This window comes from Pantherophis guttatus, chromosome 16 (genome assembly GCF_059756535.1).
Source record: "Pantherophis guttatus breed Tessera chromosome 16, ASM5975653v1, whole genome shotgun sequence".
NCBI classification, from domain to species: Eukaryota; Metazoa; Chordata; class Lepidosauria; order Squamata; family Colubridae; genus Pantherophis; species Pantherophis guttatus.
Genome location: NC_142078.1, coordinates 14,290,944 through 14,317,440, shown reverse-complemented (window position 1 = coordinate 14,317,440; position 26,497 = coordinate 14,290,944). Strand labels below are relative to the sequence as shown.

The 26,497-nt window shown below is 49.0% G+C and overlaps 1 protein-coding gene across 14 annotated transcripts in view; it reads left to right on the top strand.

Moving 5' to 3' along the window:
* Positions 1-25,535, top strand: part of GAPVD1 (GTPase activating protein and VPS9 domains 1) — a 40,995-nt gene extending 15,460 nt beyond the window's left edge. For 3 of the 14 annotated variants that reach the window (XM_060684624.2, XM_060684622.2, XM_060684623.2), the window contains 26 exons: positions 1-121; positions 1,194-2,037; positions 2,924-3,010; positions 3,588-3,722; positions 5,268-5,457; positions 5,981-6,061; positions 7,436-7,596; positions 7,928-8,057; positions 8,334-8,459; positions 9,200-9,373; positions 10,064-10,204; positions 10,774-10,908; positions 12,211-12,330; positions 13,192-13,269; positions 13,369-13,730; positions 14,942-15,029; positions 15,848-15,928; positions 16,647-16,769; positions 16,865-16,979; positions 17,869-17,978; positions 18,664-18,823; positions 18,995-19,182; positions 20,230-20,443; positions 21,633-21,705; positions 22,742-22,939; positions 24,432-25,535. The exon at positions 1-121 is cut by the window's left edge and continues 107 nt beyond it. In XM_060684624.2, the coding sequence (XP_060540607.2) occupies positions 1-121; positions 1,194-2,037; positions 2,924-3,010; positions 3,588-3,722; positions 5,268-5,457; positions 5,981-6,061; positions 7,436-7,596; positions 7,928-8,057; positions 8,334-8,459; positions 9,200-9,373; positions 10,064-10,204; positions 10,774-10,908; positions 12,211-12,330; positions 13,192-13,269; positions 13,369-13,730; positions 14,942-15,029; positions 15,848-15,928; positions 16,647-16,769; positions 16,865-16,979; positions 17,869-17,978; positions 18,664-18,823; positions 18,995-19,182; positions 20,230-20,443; positions 21,633-21,705; positions 22,742-22,939; positions 24,432-24,572 (4,376 nt within the window). In that variant the 3' untranslated portion in view covers positions 24,573-25,535. The remainder of the gene's footprint in view (positions 122-1,193; positions 2,038-2,923; positions 3,011-3,587; positions 3,723-5,267; positions 5,458-5,980; positions 6,062-7,435; positions 7,597-7,927; positions 8,058-8,333; positions 8,460-9,199; positions 9,374-10,063; positions 10,205-10,773; positions 10,909-12,210; positions 12,331-13,191; positions 13,270-13,368; positions 13,731-14,941; positions 15,030-15,847; positions 15,929-16,646; positions 16,770-16,864; positions 16,980-17,868; positions 17,979-18,663; positions 18,824-18,994; positions 19,183-20,229; positions 20,444-21,632; positions 21,706-22,741; positions 22,940-24,431) is intronic. The other 11 variants (XM_087879931.1, XM_060684628.2, XM_087879930.1 and 8 more) reach the window with 7 other exon arrangements.
* The last annotated feature ends 962 nt before the right edge of the window (positions 25,536-26,497 follow it).

Genomic DNA, 26,497 nt, shown 5'->3' with positions numbered 1-26,497 from the left:
CTGAAAAGCAGCTGATCCAGAGGCTGAATGCCGAGGTGCTGAAGACGGCCGAGAAGCTTTATCACACAGCTTGGATCTCCAAGCAACAGAGAATCAACTTGGACAGATTGATCATCACCAGGTAACGCAGGAAGGAGTCCTCCAAGCTCCAACTTTTCCCCTTTTGAAAGAACAGGGTGGGTTTTTTTTTTTTTTGTCAAAAATGCAAAAAAAGATTATTGTTTCAGCATCTTCCTTGATGATGTTGGGAATACAGTGGGTACAGTGTGCCTAGAGGTGGCGCTCTCGCCTCACAATCAGGAGGCTGTGAGTTTGATCCTAGGTAGAGGTGGATATTTCTCTCTCCCTGGGCACGATGAGGATATATCTGCTGAACAAAACTCCGCACTGGCGACAGGAAGGGCAAGCGGCCATTCAAACACTCTGCTAGCTCCGTTCAGTTGCCCAGACTCCACCCCGCAAGGGGATTATGGGGATCCGTTAAATGATGACGATGATGATTTATGATGTTTCGAATCTGGAAGCAGCTGGCATGGATTGGTCAGGCTTTAATACGATTTAAATCATTAAACGTAGCGGAGGCTATAGAAAGAGTCATATACAGTCCTTGAGTTCGTTTAGTGACCGTTTGAAGTTGCAACGGCACTGAAAAAAAAGGACTTAGGCTATTTTTAGGGATGCGGTGGCTCAGTGGCTAAGACTCTGAGCTTGTCGATCGAAAGACTGGCAGTTCAGCGGTTCGAATCCCTAGCGCCACGTAACGGGGTGAGCTCCCATGACTTGTCCCAGCTTCTGCCAACCTAGCGGTTCGAAAGCACGTTAAAAAAAAAAATGCAAGTAGAAAAACAGGGATCACCTTTGGTGGGAAGGGAACAGCGTTCCGTGCGCCTTTGGCGTTGAGTCATGCCGGCCTGGCCACTCTCCAAGCCCGATAAAGGGTCGGTAATTCTGAACTATCTTGAAAGACCGTGGGAGAGGAAAGACTTTGTTGGAGAGGAATTCACCGTCAATTAAATAAAAGGGATTTATCGGGACGAGGACTTGTGCTGCTTCATGCTGCTGAGGAAGCCTAGGTCAGAACAATTTCTAAGGGGGCCGGTCGTAAGGCGAGGACCTTTTTTTCAGTTGGTGGTCCGCCTCTTTCACGCGTAGGACTTCCGTAAGGAAATTCCTCTTCCTCCCTCTTGTTACAGCGCCGATGCCTCGCCGGCCGAATGTTGCCAACACGCCAAAGTGTTGGAGGACACGCAGTTCGTGGACGGCTACAAGCAGCTGGGCTTCCAAGAGACGGCGTACGGTGAGTTCCTCAACCGTTTGCGAGAGAACCCTCGTCTGATCGCCTCCTGCCTGGTGGCCGGGGAGAAGCTGACCCAGGAGAACATCCAACACGTCATCCACACCGTCTTCACCTCCATCTACGGCAACTGCATCATGGCCGAAGACGAGAGCTTCCTCCTCCAGGTCTTGCGCTACCTGATCGAGTTTGAGCTGAAGGAGAGCGAGAACCCTCGGCGGCTGCTGAGGAGGGGCACCTGCGCCTTCAGCATCTTCTTCAAGCTCTTCTCCGAGGGCCTCTTCTCCGCCAAGCTCTTCCTGACGGCCACCTTGCACGAGCCCATCATGCAGCTGCTGGTGGAGGACGAGGACCACCTAGAGACCGACCCCAACAAGCTCATCGAGCGCTTCTCGCCCGCCCAGCAGGAGAAGCTCTTCGGGGAAAAGGGGTCGGAGAAGTTCCGGCAGAAAGTCCAGGAGATGGTGGAGTCCAACGAGTCGAAGCTGGTGACCCTGGTCAACAAGTTCATCGGCTACCTGAAGCAGAACACCTACTGCTTCCCGCACAGCTTGAGGTGGATCATGTCCCAGATGTACAAGACGCTGTCCTGCGTGGAGCGGCTGGAGGTGGGCGAAGTCAGGGCCATGTGCACCGACCTGCTCTTGGCCTGCTTCATCTGCCCCGCAGTGGTCAACCCAGAACAGTACGGGATTATTTCGGATGCGCCTATCAATGAAGTGGCGAGGTTTAATCTGATGCAGGTACGGTATCCCTCCCCTCCCCTCCCTCTTCCCATCTCCCTTCCTTCCTTCCTTCCTTCCTTCCTTCCTTCTTCTTCCCAACTCTTCTTCCTCCCTTCCCATCTCCCTCCCTCCCTCTTCCCATTTCCTTCCTTCCTCCCTCCCTCTTATCTCCTTTCTTCTTTCCTCCCTTTTCCCATCTCCTTCCTCCTTTCCTCCCTCCTTCCCTTCCTCTTCCCAACTCTTCTTCCTCCCTCCCACTTCCCATCTTCCTTCCTCCTCCCATCTCCTCCCTCCCTTCCTCCCTCCCTCTTCCCATCTCCTTCCTTCCTCTCTCTTCCCATCTGCTTCCTCCTTTCCTTCCTCCTTCCCTTCAGCTTCCCAACTCTTCTTCCTCCCTCCCCATCTTCCTCTCTCCCTCTTCCCATCTCCTTCCTCCCTCCCTTTTCCCATCTCCTTCCTCCTTCCCTCTTCCCATCTCCTTTCTTCTTTCCTCCCTTTTCCCATCTCCTTCCTCCTTCCCTCTTCCCATCTCCTTTCTTCTTTCCTCCCTTTTCCCATCTCCTTCCTCCTTCCCTCTTCCCATCTCCTTTCTTCTTTCCTCCCTTTTCCCATCTCCTTCGTCCTTCCCTCCCTCCTTCCCTTCCTTTTCCCATCTCCTTCCTCCCTCCCACTCTTCCTTCGTCCTTCCCTCCCTCCCTCTTCCCATCTCCCTTCCTTCCTTCTTCCCACCCACCCACCCTCCCTTCCTCTCTTCCTGTTCCCATCTCCTTCCTTCCTTCCTTCCTTCCCTCTCTCCCTCCCTCCCTATTGAAGATACAGCTGTTAATGAAACCTGAAGCTTTTCTTTTAGGTCTGATGGAGAAGCCAGTTGAAAAAAATTTTTTCCATGGCGTTTCTGTTGTAGGTCGGGAGGCTCCTGCAGCAACTAGCTATGATTGGTTCTGAAGACGGAGATCCTCGCACCAAGGCCAACCTGGGGAAATTTGACAAGGTAGAAATCAAGGAGATCTTTGGCGCTTCCTCCTTCCGTCTGGAAGTTTCACCCTCCCGAGAAGCCATTTGAGCCCTCGTGTTCGAAGTGGCCAGCAGTTCCTTAAGCCATAAACGGCAGGAACCCCATTTAGAGTCGCTACAAACAGTGCTGGCTTGCCTTTCAAAGCAAATTTGAAGATTTGGGGGGTGGTGGAAGGAAGTTTTTAAGAAAGAACATTCCAGCTGAAGAAGCAAGGGGCAGCATTCATATACAGCTGGTTCTCGACTTAACAACGCTTTGTTTAGTCACTTAACAGCTGGGGCAAGAAAAGTCATAAAATGGGACAAAACTCTGTTAGCAACAAAACAATTTTGCAATATCCTTCCTCTGGCGTGGGGAGGGAATGGAGATTTTACAGTATCCTTCCCATGGGGTGGGAATGGAGATTTTGCAATATCCTTCCCCAGCCACGCCCACAGAACCGATAGTAAAAAAAAAATTGGATTTCACCACTGCTGTGCAGGTAAAGCACAGTAGCACAGAGAGAGATGTTGTTAAAATCCTCGGATCAACGTGGCTTGTACCCCCCTTACAGGGCTGTGTGGCTTCCTTCCTGGATGTCGTCATCGGTGGCCGAGCGGTAGAAACCCCGCCTATGTCTTCCGTCAACCTGCTGGAAGGGCTGAGCCGAACGGTGGTTTATATGACCTATGGCCAACTTACTACGCTGGTATGTCTCCCAAGGACCAAAGGCATTGTGGTTGTTATCTGGTGCCTTCCTTTTTCTTTTTCGGGGGGTCCTTGCGGGGGTGGGGCTGCTGGGGGGGGTTCGTAGGGGTTCGGGAGAACCTCTAGCTAAGATTCTGTGCAGTTCGGAGAACCCCCAAGTCCCACTCCTGGCTGGCACTCCCATCCCGCCCTTCCCAGGAGTCCCCACGCGGCCTGTTTTGGATGCAGATAAGTGCAGGGTGCGCGCGGAGGCTCAGGGAGGGTGAAAAACAGGCCTACTGGAAGTTTGGGAAGAGCCTCTGGAGCCTGGGGAGGCCGTTTTCACCCTCCCGGAGGCTTAAAGAAAGCCTCCAGAGTCCAGGGAGGGCAAAATCTCCCCCCACTGCTGTGATGCAGGAGGTCGACTAGGCCACACCCACCATGGCCACGCCCATCCGGCAACTGGGCAGAGGATCTCTTGCTAAAATTTTTGAAGCCCACCTCTAGATCCTTGGTGCTCTCCGAGCTTGGTGGTTTCCTTGCAGGCATTTCACGACCCAACTAGGTAACATCATCAGTGTAGGGAGAGAGTGAGGTTTGCAGGGAGAAGGAGGAGGAGGAGGAGGAAAACTCTGGGGTCTTTGGTGTTCTTCGAGGTTGGGGGTTTCCTTGCAGAGAAGCGAATGGGGTTTGTAGAGTGGAGAAAGAGGACGGGGAAGGGGAAGAGGACTGAGGAGTCCTCTCCAAGCTGGGTTGTTTTCTTGCAGACATTTTATTACCCAACTAGGTTACATCATCAGTGCTGGAAAGGAGTGAGGTTGGCTCCCTGTTTATACACTAGACTGGTGACTTGCCCTGTCAATGTTGGTAGGGGTGGTTTTGACGAGCCTTCCTTGAATGGGCTGCTGTTTAATATTAGCTTGTTTGTCTGCATTGGTAGTTCCTGGATTGGGGTGTTGCTTACTTGATTGTTGGTCTAATCTTGATGTTAATTTCATTGCTTTGGTGTTTTGGTTTCCTTTTATTTATTTATTATTATTATTTATTATTCAAATTTCTATACCGCCCTTCTCCTTTCGGACTCAGGGTGGTGAACAGCCAAGATAAAAACATCTATACAAACGTCACAGATAAAAATAAAGTTAAAATAATTTATAAATTTGGCACATAATTTAAAACTGTCAATTAAAATCAATACTAAAATTTTAAAACTAACCCTAAAATCAAGACAGACCGGCTAACTGAAAAAAATAAGTTTTTAGGGCCCGACGAAAAATCCGGAGGTCGGAGATCACTCGTATCTCTGAGGGTAGATTGTTCCATAGGGTAGGTGCCACCACAGAGAAGGCTCTCCTGGGGGTCGCCAGCCGGCATTGTCTGGCCGACGGCACCCTGAGAAGGCCCTCTCTGTGGGAGCGAACCGGCCGGTGGGAGGCTATTGGTGGCCTTTTAGGCTTGTGTCATCGCTTTTGAGCGGTGTGTAGACGTTATTTATCCCTATGTGCCTGTTGATGGCTGATATATATATATATATATATATATATTTAACCACGCTCGTCCTTTTCAGGTTAACTTTATGCGAAACATCATGTCCGGCGATCAGCTCAAGGAAGACCGAGTGGCTCTCGAAAACCTGCTCTTAAATCTACCCCAGAACAAGGCGGGGAAAAGCGGAAGCCAGGAGCTGACACCTTACAACACCCCGCAGCTCTCGCCTGCAACAACTCCAGCCAGCAAAAAAAATCGACTGGCCATCGGTAAAAAAAAACATAAGGCTGACCAGTTGGGTGGGGAAAAACACAGGTAGTCCTCGACTTACGACCACAATCGAGCCCTAAATTCTATGTTGCTAAGCGAGACGGCCGTTAAGTGAAGGGCGCAAAAGGGGATCACGGGATCACTGCAACTGTCATAAGATTGCAAAAGGGGATCACGTGACACCCCTTCTGCCCGCCCCCGGGGGCCCCGCGACCATCATAAATATGAACCAGTTGCCGGGCGGCTGAATTTTGGTCGTACGTGTGGGAAAACGGTCCCTTTCTCCAGTGCCGCCGTCGCTTCGAACGGTCACTAAATGAACTGTTGAAAGTTGAGGGCTCCCTGCGTTTAAAAATCTTGATTTGCCGGCTTCGTGTTTTTTTGATGGTTTTCCTTTTGGATAAATTCCTGGCTGCCTTGTTGCTCCTTGACATATGTTTGTAATTTACGACGAGATCTGGGATTCTTTTGTGTCCTCCAACGAGTTTTCTTTTGTTTCTCTTTAATGCGGCCAATCCACAGGACAGCAATTGGCTACCATCACTGCCTGGGACACCTCCGCTACCAACCTCACCGCTCATATAAATCTCGTAACCCCTTTTGGTGGGTAGTGGATCTCTCTCCCTCTCTCTCTCTCTCTCTCTCTCTCTCTCTCTCTCTCTCTCTCTCTCTCTCTCCTTCTTCTAGAACTCTCCATCTCCTGGTGTTTAGTGCACAGTCATCCAGCTGGCTTTCATGGCTAAGGCAGGACTAGAACTCACCGTCTCCTGGTGATTGGCTCAGAATCACTTAGCTGATTTTTCATGCCCAAGGCAGGACTAGAACTCCCTGTCTCCTGGTGATTGGGCTCAGAGTCACTCAGCTGGTTTTCTTAGCTGGAGCAGGACTAGAATTCTCTTGTCCCCTGGTGATTGGGCCCAAAGTCACCCAAGCCAGCTATAGCAGGACTAGAATTCATCCCTCCTAGCGATTAGGCCAAAATCACCCAGCTGGCTTTCATGGCTAAAGCTGAACTAGAACTCTCCATCTCCTGGTGTTTAGCGCACAGTCATCCAGCTGGCTTTCATGGCTAAGGCAGGACTAGAACTCACCGTCTCCTGATAATTGGGCTCAGAATCACTTAGCTGATTTTTCATGCCTAAAGCGGGACTAGAACTCACCGTCTCCTGGCGATTGGCCCAAAATCGCCCAGCTGGTTTTCATGACTAAGGTAGGACTAGAACTCACCGTCTCCTGGTGATCGGCCCAAAATCACCCGACCATCTTTCAGGGCTAAAGCAGGACTTGAACTCATGGTCTCCTGCTTTCTAGCCTGGTGCCTTAACCTCTAGACCAAACGGGCTGTTTTTAAGGCAGAGTCCTTGAATCGGACTCCGCATGCACAACAATACTCCCTCTCCACTGAGGCTTATTAAAATGTTCACTCAAAATGATCCAGATTCACACATCATTTTCACGAGACTTGCTTGGATTCGCCTTTGGCCAAAGTTGGGTGAACTCATTTCTAAACCAAGGTTTGCAAGAAGACATATCTCAACCGGTTGAGATCAACCCAGGAAAATCTGCGGTGACCGTATCCGTAACTTGGTGCCATGTGAGAATTCAGACAACCTGTTCTGGGTATTAACAGGGAAGACGAGACAGTTCAAATCCTCGATTTCAAATCTCATCAAGCTTATAGTAAGGAATTCTCCGCCGAGGTGTAGTAACATTTTAGGCCTGATTTTCAGCCGCTGCCATCGAATTTCAAAGCTTCGCGCAACGTTGAAATCCTCACAGAAGGACCGAAGTTGCACTGCGGTGTAACTTCGGTGTAGCTCTAGCCAGTATTAATTTGATCTACGTCCGACTGCGTACATGTCACCTCTCACAAGAGTTGACCTCTGCTTCCACCTTGTCTTAAAATTGTAAGATATTCCTGAACCCTCCCCCCAAAAAGGATATTTATAATATGTACGTATTTAATCGTTGTTCCAGCCACACGCAGCAGAAGCCGTTCCAATATTCAGATGGACCAACATCCAGATTACGAGGGGTTCTCCCAAGAGACCATACAGGAAGTCCAGCCGGAAGAAGTTTTGGTCATTTCTCTGGGGACCGGTCCACAAATCACGCCTGGAATGATGTCAGAAAATGAGGTACGTAAGCGACGTGAAATATGCGTACCCGTGTTTCCCTGAAAATAAGACCCTGTCTTATATTTTTTTTGAACAGAAGTTCCCTGCTACTTCCAGGAAAGTACAGAACTTCCCTGCTACTTCCAAGGAAGTACAGGAATTCCTTGCCGCTTCCAAGGAAATTCCTTGCTATTTCCAGGGAGTGCAGAAAGAGAAAAAGCCAGCTCCTGGGCCATAGATGGCTGCTGAATCCTGCAACGATGCCTCTCAGGGGCCAATTGGGAGAGGAACACAGGTGTTCATAGGTTTCAAATCTCCCACTCCCCTCCTTTTCTCTGTGCTTCCTTCCCAGGTTTTAAACATGCAGCTGGCTGATGGGAGTCAAGGCGACGTTCCTGTTGACGATTCCAAACTCCACGGTAAACCTGATAAAACCTTGCGGTTTTCCCTCTGCAGTGATAATCTGGAAGGCATATCCGAAGGTGAAGGGCTCACTTTTGTTCCTTGTCCGTCCGAACTGCGTTTAAACGGAGCTTTCGTGCATTGCTATCTCTGGCCCGCTGTTGCAAACCTCCATTTTTTTTAATTCTTAATTTTATTTTTTGCTTGTTTAGCCCTTTTTCCTTTACAGTTTTTTATTTTTTGTTCTGCCTCGGCTTCCTTCTGTTGTGTTTATTGGGTGTCTCTTTTTGGGGGCCGGGTGCAACTCTTAATTGGCGTGTTCTTTTTTTTCTTCTTCTTCTTCGTCTCCCAAACAGGCCCTTCTAATCGCTCCAATTCGGTGTCCTCGCTGGATTTAGAAGGAGAATCCGTTTCCGAATCGGGGGCTGGCCCGTCAGGAAGTAACGGAGTTGAGGCCTTGCAACTTCTGGAGCGTGAACAAGGTGAGAAGCCACCTGCAATGTTACCTAGCGGAAATACCTCCCAAGAGGTGGGGTGGGGCCGTAATGGCTCAGTGGTTAAAAATGTTGAGCTTGTCAGCTGACAGCCCAGGTTCAAGTCCCGGGTGCGCCGTGCGATGGGGTGAGTTCCCGTTCCTTGCTCAAGCTCTTGCCCATCTAGCAGTTCGAAAGCATGCAAATGAGAGTAGATAAATAGGCACCACTTTGGTGGGAAGGTAACAGCGTCCTGTGCTCCTCGGCATATACCATATTTTTCGGAGTATAGGACGCACCAAAGTATAAGACGCACCTTAGTTTTTGGGGAGGAAAATAAGAAAAAAGCTGATTGGCAGGTGGATTGGACAATCTCCATTCCCTCCCCACTCCAGGGGAAGGATACTGCAAAAGTTTCATTCCCAGCTACTCCAGGGGAAAGATACTGCAAAATCCCCATTCCCACCCCATTCTGGGGCCAGCCAGAGGTGGCATTTGCCGGTTCTCCGAACTACTCAAAATTTCTGCTACCGGTTCGTCAGAACCTGCTGGATTTCACCCCTGCATCAATCTGATCACACAGGGATCACGATTAAGGGTCAGGTCATATTCACCTGGCTTCAAGCCCAGCACTTCGACCACCACGCCAAACTGATGCTTCCATCACTTACCAGCTTTTCACATTTCCCGGGACTTAAAAATTATTTTTTAAACCAAGCTTTTCGGTCCATCTTTTCTTTTTCTCTCAGCTACCACCCAGGACAATCTGGACGATAAGCTCCGTAAATTTGAGATTCGCGACATGATGGGCTTGACCGAAGACCGGGACATCTCGGAAACCGTGAGCGAGACTTGGAGCACGGACGTGCTGGGAAGTGACTTCGACCCGAATATCGATGAAGACCGTTTGCAGGAGATCACAGGTAAGGCATTTTGAGGCTTACCTGTGATGAGGAGGCGAAAGGGGACTTTTGATACATAGGTGGTGTTTGCGAATGAAGGCGAATCTTACCTGTCCCGGGATGATATTGCAGGATCCAATCTGAGTCGATCCCGGGGACCGGAGATTCTGCCTTCTGACCTTTTGGACTCATGCTGGAGCCCATCCTCAGAGAATCTCTCTCTACCAGAATCTATCTATCTATCTATCTATCTATCTATCTATCTATCTATCTATCTATCTATCTATCATCTATATTTATTGTCTCTATCATCTATCAATCTTTCTATCCTCTCTCTCTCTCTTTCTCTCTCTCTCATTGATCTGTCCTTTTGTGTCTGTCTGTCTATATCTATCTATCTATCTATCTATCTATCTATCTATCTATCTATTTATCTATCATCTTCTATATTAATTGTCTCTATCATCTATCAATCTTTCTGTCCTCTCTCTCTCTCTCTCTCTCATCTATCTGTCCTGTCCTTTTGTGTCTGTCTGTCTGTCTGTCTGTCTGTCTGTCTATATCTATCTATCTATCTATCTATCTATCTATCTATCTATCTATCTATCTATCTATCTTCTCTCTCTGTGTGTGTGTGTGTATCTGTATCTGTATCTGTATCTGTATCTCTCTCTCCTTGTGACCTGTTCACGATGACTTGTGTCCCCCCAGGGGCTGCAGCCGAGAACGTCCTGGGCAGCCTGCTGTGTTTGCCCGGTTCCGGCTCGGTGCTGTTTGACCCCTGCACGGGCTCCACCATCTCCGAAACCACCAGCGAAGCTTGGAGCGTGGAGGTCCTACCAAGTGACTCAGGTGAAGAATCCTCCATCGGTAACATCTTTCCAAGCATGCAGAGGGGCCCCGAGGGGCCAATGGCTCCCTCTTCTCGGCCTTCCGTGACCTGTAAACAGTTCCTTCTCTTTGTTTTGGAAGTTCTCCACCACCTTTAGTAACTTTACCCATTGACTTTTTTTAACCTCTTGATTCACGGGAAGCTCTCGCCCGTGTCCTGTGTGTGTGTGTGGGGCGGGGGGGCAAAGTAGCTATGCAAAGAGAGAAGGAAGGTCTCCACCCTCTTTGGATTGCCCCCCCTTCCCCCCAAGGAGAATGTGAACTCGGGGGGGGGGGAAACATTGTTCAATTCTGCCCCACAATGCGAATCGTGATCTCGTGACCCCAAGGTTATACATACATGCCGGTTTCCATGCGCCCAAATTTTGATCACGTGACTCTGGGGAATGCCGTCACGGTCGTAAGCGTGAGGACTATTGTAAGTCCTCTTTCCTCCCCCCCAGCACTGTCGTAACTTTGGACCCGTCGTCTAATGAAGGATGGTGACGATTGCACCTATTGTGAATCTGATTCTTCCCTCTCCTCTTCAGAGGCTCCAGACCTGAAGCAGGAAGAAAGACTGCAAGAACTGGAGAGCTGCTCGGGGGTAGGAAGCGCCTCCGACGATACCGACGTGAGGGAAGTCAGCTCCCGCCCCAGCACCCCTGGCCTCAGTGTGGTATCAGGTGAGGAACCCCCGCCCCCCACCCAGAAGAATGGAAGATTCCTTAGCATGGGTCAAATTGCTTATGATTTAGAGGAAGCAGCAAAGCAGAAATATATCTTGTGTCAAGTTTCGAGGTCGTCTCAAATAAATTGCATTTCAAACAAAGTCTTTGAAGAAAAACTCCTATTTATTAAGCACGACATTCTAACCTGACTCCAATCGAAGCCAACACTGACTTCCAGCCCCCAAACCATCCTTTTCTGTTCCCCACTCCCCTGCACTCATTGGCCATCTTCCAAGTCACTCTTCCCCTAATCTACTGCTCCAGCTCAAAGGAATTTCCCCCCTCCCATCCCATCTCCTAGGGGATATTATCTCCAGGGAAAACAAGTAGGTGAAAAGTCAAACGTCCCTTTCCAGACTCCTTCTCTTCTCCTCCTTATGTCAGCACTAAAGTAAATGCAGGTTGAAGTGCTGACATCTTGGGTATTTTAAACCAGATCTCTTCCCTTAAGGTGAGGTGTCTAGATTAGCCTTCTCCCCCTTTGCACAGAGAATTTTGGGAGACTTCAATTCCCAGAATTCTAAGCAGAACCCAAGCTGAACCCCTCTGTGGGCACGTGCACCGTTGGCAGCTGCTCTTGTGGTTTCTGGCATGTGTATGTGCCCTGGCCAGCTCATCTTCAGCATGCCGGAGCCCCGGAAACCCAAAGATCAGGTGTCTGGTGTCCGCATGCGCACCAATCAGCTGGTATTCAAGTTTCCAGGGCTCCGGCGTGCGCCCACATACGTGTCCCTGTTTGGACACTCGGTGCTGAACAGGTTTGCCATCCCTGGTCTATGGAGATTCCAGTCACCCAGGTCACCGTTGTCCTAAAAGTGCGTTTCCAAAAGGCAGCTGGTCTTTTGAAGGAGCTTCTTCAGTCCTTACTTAGTTCTTCAGAATTGAAGAAGCTCCTTGGATGTGGAGCGAAACGTCTTCAAGGAAAAAAACAAACAAAGTCCAGTTAGTTGCCTTTTGAAAAAAAAAAAAAAGACATCCATGCATTAGAGGCCAGCATTTAATGCTCCGGCTGCATGCCTTGGAATTGTGGGAGTTGAAGTCCTCAGGCCTAGAAGGGTGTCCATCTACTCTTAAACCATCTTCAGCCGTGACTAGGCTGGTCCAGGGGAATTCTGGGAATTTGTGTCACGTCCCCGGAAGATCCGTTGACTAAACCAGCAGAGGGTAGCCTTCCGGTTTTGTGCTTAAAAGTCGTTTTGCAATTTTGCACTTTGGTAGCTTCATGCTCACGAGAGCTCTTTGTCGTCCTCTTAAAAGGTATCAGCGCAACGTCCGAAGACATCCCGAACAAGATCGAGGATCTCCGGTCCGAGTGCAGCTCAGACTTCGGCGGGAAAGATTCAGTCACCAGCCCTGACATGGACGAAACGGTGCACGGTAAGAGAATAACAGGATAACCACGGAGCCGGAAGGCACCTCGGAGGTCTTCTAGTCCAACCCCCTGCTCAGGCAGGAAACCCTGTGCCATTTCAAACAAATGGATGGAAACTAATCAAGGAGAGAAGCAACCTAGAACTGAGGTGAAATTTCCTGACGTTGAGAATAATTAATCAGTGGAATGCCTTCCCTCCAGAAGCTGTGGGTGCTTCAACATCATCATCATCATCATCTCCTCCGCCTCTTCTCCTCCTCCTCTTCTTCCTCCTCCTCCTCCTCCTCTTCTTCTTCTTCTTCTTCTTCTTCTCCTTCTCCTCCTTCTCCTTCTTTCTCCTCCTCCTCCTCCTCCTCTTCTTCTTCCTCTTCTTCTTCTCCTCCTCCTTCTCCTTTCTCCTCCTCCTCCTCCTCCTCCTCCTCTTCTCCTCCTTTCTTCTCCTCCTCCTCCTCCTCCTCCTCCTCCTCCTTTCTTCTCCTCCACGATGAATCCACGATGTTCTTTGCCTTCAATTTTTCCCTGGAGGATTAAGTGAAGTAGACCGTATTTTTCCTGGTGTCGCATCGCATGTCCGAAATATTCTAACTTTCGCTTTTTTTATGGTTTTGATGATTTCCCTTGGCTTTCCCAGGCTTTCCCATCACCGGAGGTTTTTTAAGAAGAGATTGGACATCCATTTTCCTGAAATGGTATAGGGTTTCCTGCCTGAGCAGGGGGTTGAACTAGAAGACCTCCAAGCTCCCTTCCCAACTCTTGTTATTCTGTTAAACTGCGCTCTGTGCACTTGTGTGGCCGGCTGCCTCTCAGCCCTGGAAGAATTTTGCCAATGATTTCCCCAATTTGTTCCCCGATCTTCCGCATTGCAGGCGCCAGCCACCTGACCTCTCCTCCTTGTCCGGCGGATTCCCTTCTCGCCATGTTCGACCCCTTGGTTTCTCATGAAGGTAACCCTTCCCAAACGGGAAGCTCTCGTGACCTATTCCTTTGCCTCTTCCCCGAGCTGACTTGCGACCTTCCTCCACTCGTGGCCTTTTCCCCTGCAGTGGTCAGGCCCAAAGTCCACTACGCCCGGCCGTCTCACCCGCCGCCGGATCCCCCCATCTTGGAAGGGAGCCTCGGCGGCTGCGACGCCAGGCTGCCCAACTTCACCTCCCACATGGCCATGCTCTTCGACTCGGAGGCCTTCAAGCAGCGGTACTCCTACCCGGAAAGGCTCGTGCGCAGCAGAAGCTCCGATATCGTCTCGTCCGTGCGGAGGCCCATGAGTGATCCCGGCTGGAACAGGCGGGCGGGAAACGAGGAACGGGAACTTTCGGGGCCCGGAAGCAGCATCGGAGGGATGGCGACGATTGCTGGACCGCAGTCTTCATCTTCGTCTCCGAGCAAGGATTCCTGCAGGGGAGAGGTAGGGAATCTGTCCCCTTCCTCGCGAGCCTTCTCGCGTTAGCGGTCGTTAAATCTTGCATCCTCACCGCGGGTAAAATATTCCGTCCCCTGCGGGAGTTCTCGGTAGTTAGTTTGATTTGCTAGGTTTGCAGACTGTATGTTGGACGGGGGTGGAGACTCCGCACTTGCCAGCGCTGATGATGTTACCTAGATGGGGGATAAAATGTCTGCAAGGGAACAAGCCAATGGAGAGAGGAAGAAAGATGACTGGGCTCAATCCTGAGCCACAGGAATTCTCTTCTGTTGGGATATTTGTTGAAATTTGGAAGTGGGGGCATCAAGGCAGCCTTTTGAATAATGTCTGGAAGGACAGTGTATTCCTGTAGGAGAAAAAAAGAACCGGAAAATGTCCTACTGGCTATAAAATGAGCTCTTCCCTGCCTTTCCCCTTTCCTTTCCTTTCCTTTCCTTTCCTTTCCTTTCCTTTCCTTTCCTTTCCTTTCCTTTCCTTTCCTTCTTTCCCTTCCTTTCCTTTCCTCCTTTCCTTTCCTTTCCTTTCCTTTCTTTTCCTTTCCTTCCCTTCCCTTCCCTTCCCTTCCCTTTCCTTTCCTTTCCTTCCCTTCCCTTCCTCTTCCACCCTTTCCTTTCCTCCCCTCCTCTTCCACCCTTTCCTTTCCTCCCCTCCCCTCTTCCTTCCCTTCCTTTCCCTTTTCTTCTTCCTTCTTCCCTTTCTCTCTTCCCTTCCTTTCACTTTTGCTTCCTTCCTTCTTTCCTTCCTTCCCTCCCTCCCTCCCTCTCTGCTTGCTTGCCAGCTTTCTGACTGTATGCAAGGATCAGAGGTGGGTTTCAGCAGGTTCTGACCAGTTCTGGAGAACCGGTAGCGGAAATTTTGAGTAGTTCGGAGAACCGGTAGTAAAAATTCTGACTGGCCCCCGCCTCCATCTATTCTCTGCCTCCTGAGTCCCAGCTGATCGGGAGGAAATGGGGATTTTGCAGTATCCTTCCCCTGCCATGCCCACCTAGCCACGCCCACCAAGCCATGCCACACCCACCAAGCCACACCCACAGAACCGGTAGTAAAAAAATTTGAAACCCACCACTGGCAAGGATGTCTGAATCTCTTGGCAATGTACTTACTACCTTTAGTCCCTTCCTGTTTTCACGACCGTCCAGAGGAAAGTAGACCTTCCTACCTGTTGTAATCCAACTCAGCCTAATTTCCTCCCGTAGCTTGAAGACCGGAAAGACAGCGATGACGAGAAATCCGACCGAAACAGACCCTGGTGGAGGAAACGTTTCGTTTCAGCCATGCCCAAAGGTGAAACATACTTCAGTTGTTACGACCTTTTTTTTTTTCTTTTCCTTTTAATCTTCTGTTTTCAACAAAGAGAAACATCAACTTGCTGGATTAAGAACTGCAGCTGTAGCAACAGATAGAAGCAACTCCCAGTTTCGGCGATAAAAGCCAAGTCCGGCCGCCTGTAAAAAGCAGTGAAAATTAGAACGTTCTGCGACGTTTTAATTCTCCGTAAATTGGGGACCTTTCGTCTCTGATTCAGCCTGGGGAGTAAAACCAACTTCCAGGCAATTTAAAAATAGGGAATCATGAAGATCTGCGTCTGTGAGAATTCATCACAGGGCTGAACCTTTGGCAGACATAAAATAGGAATATTTTGGATAGTGGAACACCACGTAATGCAGGAGAGTGGTGATGTGCTCAGACCTCTTAGCTTAGAAATCTCCTCCCCAAATGTTTTTTTTCGAAAAAGAATCAGATGTTTAATATAAAAAGATTGAAAAGAGTTTTTAGGATGCCTTCCTTCCTTCCTTCCTTCCTTCCTTCCTTCCTTCCTTCCTTCCTTCCTTCTCTTTCTTTCTTTCCTTTCGTCCTTCCTTCCTTCCTTCCTTCCTTCCTTTCCTTCCTTTGTTCCTTCCTTCCTTCTCTTCCTTTCTTTCTTTCCTTCCTTCCTTCCTTCTCTTCCTTCCTTTCCTTCCTTCCTTCCTTCCTTCCTTCCTTCCTTCCTTCCTTCCTTCCTTCCCTTTCTTTCTTTCTTTCTTTCTTTCTTTCTTTCTTTCTTTCTTATCATGTAAAAAGGGATCTGGTGCCAATTAAAATATTACCTGCTTACTTCCCAGCTCCAATTCCATTTAGAAAAAAAGAAAAACAAGACAAGGAGAAGGATGACTTCGTGCCCGACCGGTTTCCCTCTCTTCAAGGTTTGTAGCTGTTCTAGCAGTTCTTCTATCTCTTTCTTTGCTAACCTTCTATCACTTTACAAACAGTCCTCAAATTACAAGGCAACAGGATGAGCTCCCTTTCCTTGTCCCAGCTTCTGCCAACCTAGCAGTTCGAAAGCACGTAAAAAATGCAAGTAGAAAAAAAATAGGGACCCCCTTTGGTGGGAAGGGAACAGCGTTCCGTGCGCCTTTGGCGTTGAGTCATGCCGGCCACATGACCACGGAGACGTCTTCGGACAGCGCTGGCTATTTGGCTCTGAAACGGAGATGAGCACCGCCCCCTAGAGTCGGGAACGACTGGCACATATGTGCGAGGGGAACTTTTACCTTTAATTCTACAAGAGTCTAGTAGTCAACCAACAGTCAACATTAAATCAGTGCTGGATAAGTTAAGTGGAATTCAAGAGGCTTAGACCATTTGTGGGAACGTAACGATTCCAGGCTGATTTCTCTCTTGACTCCGCCCTCTTGCCTCTCCTACATCTCTCATATTTTTCGGGAACACAATTCAGTATCATATTTAGATCTTCAGCCATCCTCTCCTTTTCCACCATGTTGGGTTAAGCCGCTTATTAATTGGAGAGCCAAAGAGAGGAGGAAGGAGAAACTCGATCCAGGGTCGTTCTGGGCCTTGGAAATGATTCCAGGAGGACCAAAACGTTTTGACGGTTTGCGGTTTTTTGGTTTGATCCTTCAGACGACTCCGGCCCTCGGCTGAGCACTCAAGCCCAGGCGGCCGAAGATATCCTGGACAAGTACAGGAACGCCATCAAGCGCGCCAGCCCTTGCGAGGGGGCCGTCGTGAATTACGACAGCACTGGTGAGTCTCCCCTCGCCGTTCGCCCTTCCCTTCGGCAGGCGGGAGAAGAGGGCTGCCAGACACGCTCGCCCTTTCGAATCTTCTTTTTTTTCCAGAAGCCATCGGCGACAGCGAGAGCCTCCACGACGCCTTGCAAAACATCTCGGCCGATGACATGCCGGATTCGGCCAGCCAGACAGCTCAACCTCAGGACTCCACTTTCTCCTACAGGTGGTTCGATGGGCTCGAGCACAGCCTGGGGAGGTTGCATGGAGTGGGGAGCAGGGGAAGATCTGGAAGGAAAGGAGGGAGGGAGGGAGAGAAGGAGGGGAAAGAAGGAAGGGAGGGAAGGAGGGAGAGATGGAAGGGAAGTAGTAAGTAAGTAAGGGAAGGAAGGAAGGGGAAGGAAGGAAGGAAGGAAGGAAGGAAGGAAGGAAGGAAGGAGAAAGATATTGTGGGGAAAGAAGGAGGGAAGGAAGATATTGTGGGGAAAGAAGGAAGGAAGGAAGGAAGGAAGGAAGGAAGGAAGGAAGGAAGGAAGAAAGATATTGTGGGGAAAGAAGGAAGGAAGGAAGGAAGGAAGGAAGGAAGGAAGATATTGTGGGGAAAGAAGGAAGGAAGGAAGGAAGGAAGGAAGGAAGGAAGGAAGATATTGTGGGGAAAGAAGGAAGGAAGGAAGGAAGGAAGGAAGGAAGGAAGGAAGGAAGGAAAAAAGATATTGTGGGGAAAGAAGGAGGGAAGGAAGGAAATATTAATTACTCTCCAAAGCTTTTCCTCACTGCATGGGCTATTGCCTTGCTGAAGAAGACTTTTCGTAGCAGGCCTCCTCCTCCTCCTCCTCCTCCATTATGGTGGGTCAATTCCAAAGGTCTTTTTGAGGATCTGATTCCAAACTCAGTCCAGAAACTGACTCACTTCTTGCCAGAGGGGTGTGTGTGTGTGTGTGTGTGTGTGTGTGTGTGTGTGTGTGAAGGGCAGCAGCCAAGAGCAGATTTTTTATCAAACGGGGGAAATGTTCACCTGAAGTTCCCATCTTCCAACCGTGTGTCCTGAGATGGCCTTTTGGGGTAGGATGCCCCCCCTCCTCCCCTATTCATGTACGTCTTTTGCTCCTCGACAGGGACGCCAAGAAGAAGCTGCGTCTGGCGCTCTGCTCGGCGGACTCCGTAGCTTTCCCCGTGCTGTCCCATTCCACGCGGAATGGCCTTCCCGATCACACAGACCCTGAAGGTGAAGCCTCGGTGGTCCTGGCCCCCCTTTCCCCAAATGAAGCTCGCCTCCTTCCCCTCCAGTTTAAAAAATGAGGCCTGCGAAGGCTTGTATCTGCCCACCCCTCACCCATTCCATTTGGGGGGGGGGGCTGTCCCGAAGAAACTCCATGGCTGTTTGGTGCTTTATCTTTCCCCAATTCATTCTTCTCTCCTCTCCTCTCCCTTTCCCTTTCTCTCTCCTCTCCCTCTCCCTTTCCCTTTCTCTCTCTTCTCCCTCTCCTCTCCCTTTCTCTCTCCTCTCCCTCTCCCTTTCCCTTTCTCTCTCTTCTCCCTCTCCTCTCCCTTTCTCTCTCCTCTCCTTCTCCCTTTCCCTTTCTCTCTCTTTTCCCTCTCCTCTCCCTTTCTCTCTACTCTCCCTGTCCTCTCCCTTTCTCTCTCCTCTCCTTCTCCCTTTCCCTTTCTCTCTCTTCTCCCTCTCCTCTTCCTTTCCCTTTCTCTCTCCTCTCCCTCTCCTCTCCCTTTCTCTTCTCCTCTTCCTTTCTCTCTCTTCTCCCTCTCCTCTCCCTTTCCCTTTCTCTCTCCTCTCCCTTTCCCCTTCTCTCTCTTCTTCTCCCCTTGCTCCTTTTTTCCTTTCTCCTCTCCTTTCCACCTCTTCCTCTGCCCCCTCCTCCTTCCTTCCTTCCTTCCTTCCTTCTTTCTTTCAGACAATGAAATCGTCTGCTTCCTCAAAATCCAGCTGGCCGAAGCCATCAACCTCCAGGACAAGAACCTGATGGCCCAACTCCAGGAGACCATGCGTTGCGTCGCGCGGTTCGACAACCGGACTTGCCGGAAACTGCTGGCCTCGATCGCTGAGGATTACAGGTTAAAAAAAATCCCTCCTGCTCCCCTTTCCCAAACGGATTTGGGGCAGAGGCTTCCGGGTCATCCGGGAGGGGGCGTCGCGCGTTTGCCCCTCAGATCAGAACGATCGATCTCTGAAGGCCAAGGGTGGGACCATCTGCTCAGGGAGGCCTGGCGCCTTGTCTGTTGCAGGAAACGGGCCCCTTACTTCACCTACCTGACCCGGTGTCGCCAGGGCCTCCAGACCACCCAAGCCCACCTGGAACGGCTGCTGCAGCGGGTCCTGAGGGACAAGGAAGTGGCCAACCACTACTTCACCACGGTGTGCGTCCGCTTGTTACTGGAGAGCAAAGAATCCAAGATCAGAGAATTCATTCAGGGTGAGGAATCAGCTCCGCGGAGGGTTCGACAGCCCAGGGATGGGAACCAGTGGTGGGAATTTACCGGCTCTACCCGGTTCGGGCAAACCGGTAGCGGCGGCAGGAGGAACCCGAGGTAGAAAAATGAAAATTGGATTCCTTGAATTAAATTTGAATTAAGAAATTGGGCAGGGCCAAGACGTAGATGAAATCATCTCGCCACACACACACACCTTCACAACTCCAGCTTTATACTCGGAAAAGGCTCAACAAGGATTGGGGTCTTTGAGGAAGGAGATGGGGAAGAACGGACTTCCCTCTTCTGTTAAATGAAATTATGGCAGTGGGTGGGGGAAACAGCCGAAATGGCCTGCCGTTGGTCGAAGCGGGTGATGTCACAGAAGGTCCCCGGGGAAGGCGTGGCTTCTGCTATTGTGCCTCTTAGTGTACTAAGAATGGAGTGGAGTGGAGTGGAGTGGAGTGGAATGGAATAATGAAGAATGGAGTGGAGTGGAGAGTGTAGTATGTCAGCGTCTCAGCGCTGACATAGAAAAGGGAGATAAGCCCTGAACTTTTGCCTGCTAAATCCCTTTGAAGCTCGGTCTCCGTGGAAATGAAGGGAGGGGGGAACATTCCTGGGAAATGACGAGACACGAAGTCAGGAGAGTGACTTGGAAGATAGCCAATGAGAAGCAGAGAATTGGGGATCGGAAAGGGAGGGATTGGGGGGGGCAAAAGGTCAGTCTTGTCCGCATCGAGTCATGATCCGGGTGCTGTACTCGAATAAAGAGAAGATTTCCTTAAAGATTGGCAGTTCGGAAATTCATTTCTTTTGAGATAGCATCGAAGTCTGACATAGCAGCGTACAGTAGGAATAGTCCTTGGCATTCTCTGAGCTGGGTGGTTTTCTCGCAGACGTTTCATTATCCAGCTAGGTGAGGATATCAGTGTGAGGGCGAGTGCAGTTTGTAAACCCCTGGAAAGGGAGGGCTATAAAAGAACTACGAAGTGGCATATCAGTCTAAGGGCTATTGCTAGCGCTTGACCTTCCCTGTTCCTTTCCCAAAGATTTCCAGAAGCTGACGGCAGCGGACGACAAAACCGCCCAGGTCGAAGACTTCCTCCAGTTCCTTTACGGGGCAATGGCCCAGGACGTCATCTGGCAGAACGCCAGCGAGGAGCAGCTGCAGGACGCCCAACTAGTGATTGAACGCAGCGTCATGAGCCGTATCTTCAAGCTGGCCTTCTACCCCAACCAGGACGGGGACATCCTGCGGGATCAGTGAGTCTGCGGGATCCTCGGCTTCTCTTCTTTGAGTCCTCGGGTCTTCACCCATATGGAGCGAGGGAAGGTCTTTTGCAAACCTAATTCCCTTGTAGCACTGATGATATCACCTAGTTGGGTCGTGAAACGTCTGCAAGAAAATCCACCAAGCTCAGAGACTACCCTCGGTCCTGAGCTTGCTAGTGGTTGAGAATGTCCCCACTCCAACTTCTGTGTCCAATCCTAGAAAGTAGATGCAGCTCAGGGTTGAAATGATGAGTCCTTGGCATTCTCTGAGCTGGGTGTGGTTTTCTCGCAGACGTTTCATTATCCAGGTAGGTGACGATATCAGTGTGAGGGCGAGTGCAGTTGGCAGGGGGTTCATATCTGCGTTTTGTTTCCCACATGTGTAGCCTTTTCTAATGTGAGATTTGGGTGGGGTCTAAAAGCTCGAATGGGTTAAGATACGATCCTTGATTTACGAACCACGCGTTTAGTGACCGTTCAAAGTTGCGATGGGCCCGGAAAAACCGTGAGTCACAGCCAAGTCTTCACACTCACAACAATCACGCTATCCCCGCAGTTCCGTGAACAAAATTGGGGTCCCGGTAACCAGCATGTATTTATGACGCTGTCCTAGGATCATGTGATTGCCGCTTCTCACCTGGCTTCCGAGCATCATCATCATCATCTTCATTTAACGACCCCACAATCCCTCGCCCGGTGGAGTCTAAGCAACTGAATGGAGCTAGCAGTGTGTTGGAATGGCCGGATGCTTTTCCTGTTGCCAGTGCTGAGTTTTGTTCAGCAGATATATCCTCATTTGTGCCCAGAGAGAGAAATATCTGCCTCTGCCTAGGATCGAACTCACAGCCTCCTGATTGTGAGGCCAGAGCTCCACCTCTAGGCAACACCGCCCCCACTCCTATCTCCGACAGGCAAAATTAAATCAGGAAAGCCAGATTTGCTTAACGACCTTTATCATTCACCGAACTGCGACGATTTGCTTCACATTCACGGCAAGAAAGAAAAGCTCGTAAAATTGGGACACGGCCCACTTAACAACCATCCTTGCTTACGAGCGGAAACTCTGCTCTCAGTTACGGTCGCAAGTCGAGGATCGCCCGTGTCGTCCGGGAGAGTTGGGGATAGGAGTCACGAAGAGAAAAATGGTGACGAACTTCTCATCCTTTCGTTTCATTGCCAGGCTTCTACACGACCATATCCAGAGATTGTCCAAAGTGGTGACGGCAAACCACAAAGCCCTCCAGATCCCAGAGGTAATCTCCTATCTTAAGAGTTCCGAACTGGATCCCTTCCTCCCGATCGCAGAGTCCGGGAAGTGTGTTTGTGCGCTTAAAAATTGTGCAAAAAAAATATATGAGCCACCAAGTTGGGGGAAGCGGGAAAGAGGGGGAGACTCGGCAAGTTGTCACCCAATAATTTAGTGACCGTTCGGTGACTTACGACTGGTGTTTCGGCATTAACGACCCCTTGCGGCGTCCCTCCCCCCCTGTGGTCCCACATTCGCAATTCGGGCACCTGGCCACCGACCCCGACTTACGATGGTCCCCTTTCGCGACCTCCTGACCAGCAAAGCCCATAGAAGAAGTACCCCGATTCGCCGAACCCGACCGTATTGCTAACTTAGCGGCTGCACTTAACAACGGTGGCAAGAACGGTCATAAAACGGGGCGTACAACTCCCGGAACAGCTTACCTCGCTTAGCTAGTGGAAATTTTCGGCTCTCTTGTCATAAGTTGAGGACAGGTGGGGGAGGGGAGACATGGCCACGGAGGTGGATACATGTGGCTTGAGATCTTCTGAGATAAACCAGGTGTCGTCTTCGTCTTCTTCTTCTTCTTCTTCTTCTTCTTCTTCTTCTTCTTCTTCTTCTTCTTCTTCTTCTTCTTCTTCTTCTTATTATTATTATTATTATTATTATTATTATTATTATTATTATTATTATTTGAATTTGTATTCCGCCCTACTCCCGAAGGACTCAGGGCGGTGAACAGCCAGATAAAATACAGATAATACAAATGTTAAAAAAGCATTAAAATACAATTAAATAATTGGCCCGGAAAACGAAATTTAAAACACCCCAAATTCATAAAACAAATTGAAAATTGAAACATTTTAAAATTTTAAAAAGTTTAAAAGAGAGGTCCTTCAGATCTGGGGACTCCCAGCATTCCCCAAGCAGGCGTTGCAAAGAATGCTGGGAGTTGGAGTCCCTCCGTCTGGAAACCTCCAAGCAAAAGAAGGACGCTTGGATGAGGTCCCTCAAGAGCAAAACGCCTCCTTCCCTCACAGGTCTACCTGCGGGAAGCCCCCTGGCCGTCGGCCCAGGCCGAGATCTGCACCATCAGTGCCTACAAGACTCCCCGAGACAAGCTTCAGTGCGTCTTGAGGATGTGTTCGACCATCATGAACCTACTCAGCTTGGCCAACGAGGACTCGGTTCCCGGAGCGGACGATTTCGTCCCCGTGCTCGTTTTTGTCATCATCAAGGTAAGGAGAAGCTACCAAGGGGAGGGAGGGGCCTCCTCCAGAGGTAACTTCAAGGGAGTCCATGGAGGTTGTCTTTCTGAGGGTGGGGGAGGCGGGTGGTTTGGGGGAGGAGCCTTTGGGAGGGGCATGGAGGACTGAACCATCTCCCAAACCAGCAAACCATCAAGATTCAAACTGGGTTAGTTTATTTGGTACGTGTGTGTAGGAAAAGGGACAGCTTCTCTCACCTGGAAGGATTTTGTGCATTCGGCCATCGCAAACGTGGACTTTATTTTATTTATTTATTTATTTATTTGGTCCTTTGTTGCATTTAATTAGATAAAACTTTTGTATAAGATCAGCCTTCCTTCCTTCCCATCCTCCATCCCTGGTCTAATTCACTCTCTGAATCTTTCTCTCTCCATCTTTTTCTCTTTCTTCTTCCTTCCTTTCCTTCCTTCCCCTCCCTTCCTTCCTGCTGGAATCTTTCTCTTTCTGTTCCATATTTTTCTCTCGTAACCCTTCCTTCCTTTCTCTCCCTGTCTCCTTCTCTCTTTCCCTTCTTCCTTCCTTCCTTCCTTCCTTCCTCCCTCCCTCCCTCCCTGCTAGAATCTTTCTCTTCCATATTTTTCTCTCGTAACCCTTCCTTTCTTTCTCTCCCTGTCTCCTTCCCTCTTTCTCATCTTCCTTCCTTCCTTCCTTCCTTCCTTCCTTCCTTCCTTCCTTCCTTCCTTCCTTCCTGCTAGAATCTTTCTCTTCCATATTTTTCTCTCGTAACCCTTCCTTCCTTTCTCTCCCTGTCTCCTTCCCTCTTTCTCATCTTCCTTCCTTCCTTCCTTCCTTGCTTCCTCCCTCCCTCCCTCCCTCCCTCCCTCCCTTCCTTCCTTCCTTCTGGAAACTTTCTCTTCCATATTTTTCCCTCATAACCCTTCCTTTCTTTCTCTCCCTGTCTCCTTCCCTCTTTTCCTTCCTTCCTTCCTCCCTCCCTCCCTCCCTTCCTTCCTTCCTCTGTACATTAACAAGAAATCATGATCCCACCCAACATCCAGCTCCGTCCTCCCAAGCCGCAAGAGAGAAAAGGCAGGGGAAAAAAAAAACCTTTCTGGTTTGGGTGTTGTCCCCACCTCGGTTCCTGAAAAACCAGCCCCCTTCCTTTAGACGGAAATATTTTATTTTTATTTTTTATTTTTATTTATTTTTATATGCCGCCCTTCTCCGGAGACTCCGGGCGGCTTACAATGCGTTAAGCAATAGCCTTCATACTTTTGTACATTTTATACAAAGTCAGCTTATTGCCCCCACAAACCGGGTCCTCATTTTACCCACCTTAGAAAGGATGGAAGGCTGAGTCGACCTTGAGCCTGGGGAGAATTGAACTCGCAGTAATTGCAGGCAGCTGGATGTTAAATGCTGCCTTAGTAGGAGGCATTAACCTCCTACGCCACCCAGGCTCCTGGGAAATGCCCCCTTTTATTTATTAACCCACTGGACTCTCTCCCGATTTCCTGCTTAGGCCAACCCTCCCTGCCTCCTGTCCACCGTCCAGTACATTAGCAGCTTCTACGCCAACTCTCTAACCGGGGAGGAATCGTACTGGTGGATGCAGTTCACCGCAGCCGTGGAGTTCATCAAGACCATCGATGAACGCAAGTGACCCCCAAAGCGGCTCCCTTCTGCTCTGGGGAAAGCCCCCCGATGCCATCTAGACGCTCCTCACAAATCTATTTCTCCTGGTTCCCTCCCGGGCCGGAGAAATCCCAGCGTTGGAAACGGAAGCCTAGTTCTCCTCTGTGTAAATACGGTATTAATCCAACTAATTAGGGTGCTTCGGAAAAATGTCTTGGAAGTGGTTCTCATTATTATTATTTTTTTTTGTATCCAAAACAAAAGATTTTTTTCCCCCCTTCCTGCTTTTTCGTTTAGCATCTAGCACTGCCTCCTCCGAAAGATTCCAAAAGGGACCATGTTTTTATAAGGAATCCTGGAATCTCCCAAATCTCTCTCTCTCTCTCTCTTTTTTTTTCCTGTTGTCACTTGGAATTCTCAACGGACATCGGGTTGATTGCTTTCTTTGTTTTCCTGGGATAATTTTAGTTTTTTCTTTCTTTCTCAAATAATAATAATAATAAGGATAATAATAATAATAATAAAGCCGCAATATTTTTATTCGTAAAATGGGCTAGGAGTTGAAGACAGATGTGTTTCTTAACTATCTTTTATTCGCGTTAATATTCTGATGTGGGATTGGAGGGGGGGGGGTTGGCGAGAAGAAGATACCCCCCCCTCCCCAGCCAAAGGGAAGAGCCAAAAAAAAAAAAAAGGCTGCCGAAGCCCAGCCGAAGGAAGCCAAAATAATAAAAAAGGGCCGAAAAAGGGAAACGTTTATAAAATCATGATCAAATCGCACGAATGGAAAAACTCTTTTTGACGCCGGTGATTGTGCGAAGGCGACCCACGGACTCAAATCGGACACATTTCTCCAGATAAATGCTATGAACTGCCTACTGAATTTAAAGCTGATTTTTGTTCCCCCTCCGCTGTTGGAGGAAGAGGGGAGGTCAAAGCCCGAGTATTTATTTAAAAATGTGAAAGGTAAACTAAAACTGGAAGTCACCCACATTTTTTGTTTGTTTTGTTTTTTCTGTTTTCATTGGTCTGGCAATTTTTTTTTTTTTTTTTTTTTTCCAAACGAAATTCGACAGAGCATTTTAGTATTTGTCTGTTGCACAAGGCAGGAAGTTAGAAACAAAAAAGGGATTGTGGCAAAGAAGTGGTAATATATATATATATTTATATATATATACATATATATAAAAATAAAAAGTCTCGATACCTTTGCTTTTTTTCCTTCTGGAAGACTGTGTATACTGTACAAATCCCAAATGAACTTTTCTTCCCCCCCTCCCCCCCGACGAAACCAGAAACTGTAATATATATTTTGATTATTCATATTAAAAAAAAAAAACATACAGCAGGACGTTTGGGCGAAGTCTTTTTAATGATCCGGACGTTTCGTTTTGCGTATCCAAGACTTTAACTTAACAACAATTCGAAGTTAGCAACGGCGCTGAAAAAAGTGAACTTATGACCACTGACTCGTATTTTATGACGGCGAAAGTGTCACGCGATTCCCTTTTGCGACCTTCTGATAAGCAAAGCCAATGGAAAAGCCAGATTCACTTAACAACCTGGTTACTAACTTAACCATGGTGACTCACTTAACGACTGTCTCGCTTAGCATCAGAAATGTTGGGCTCGATTGTCAGGAGCAGACTACGTTGGGCTGCTTGGGAGCCAAGGCAATGCAGTGGGAAGGCACGATGTTGTCGCCCTTGCGCTCAGCTCAGGAATCCTGGTTAAATGTCTGCTTAACAGTTGAAATCAGTCTAATCCTTGCCTATGAAAGTCTCTTGGTAATTTTGGAGGATTTAGAGCACCACCTAGTGGCCATATCCTCTTACTACTCCTCGGTTAGTTTCTGCTCTTTTTCATATTGGATTAGATTAGATTTCTTCATTGGCCAAGTGTGATTGGACACACAAGGAATTTGTCTTTGGTGCATATGCTCTCAGTGTACAT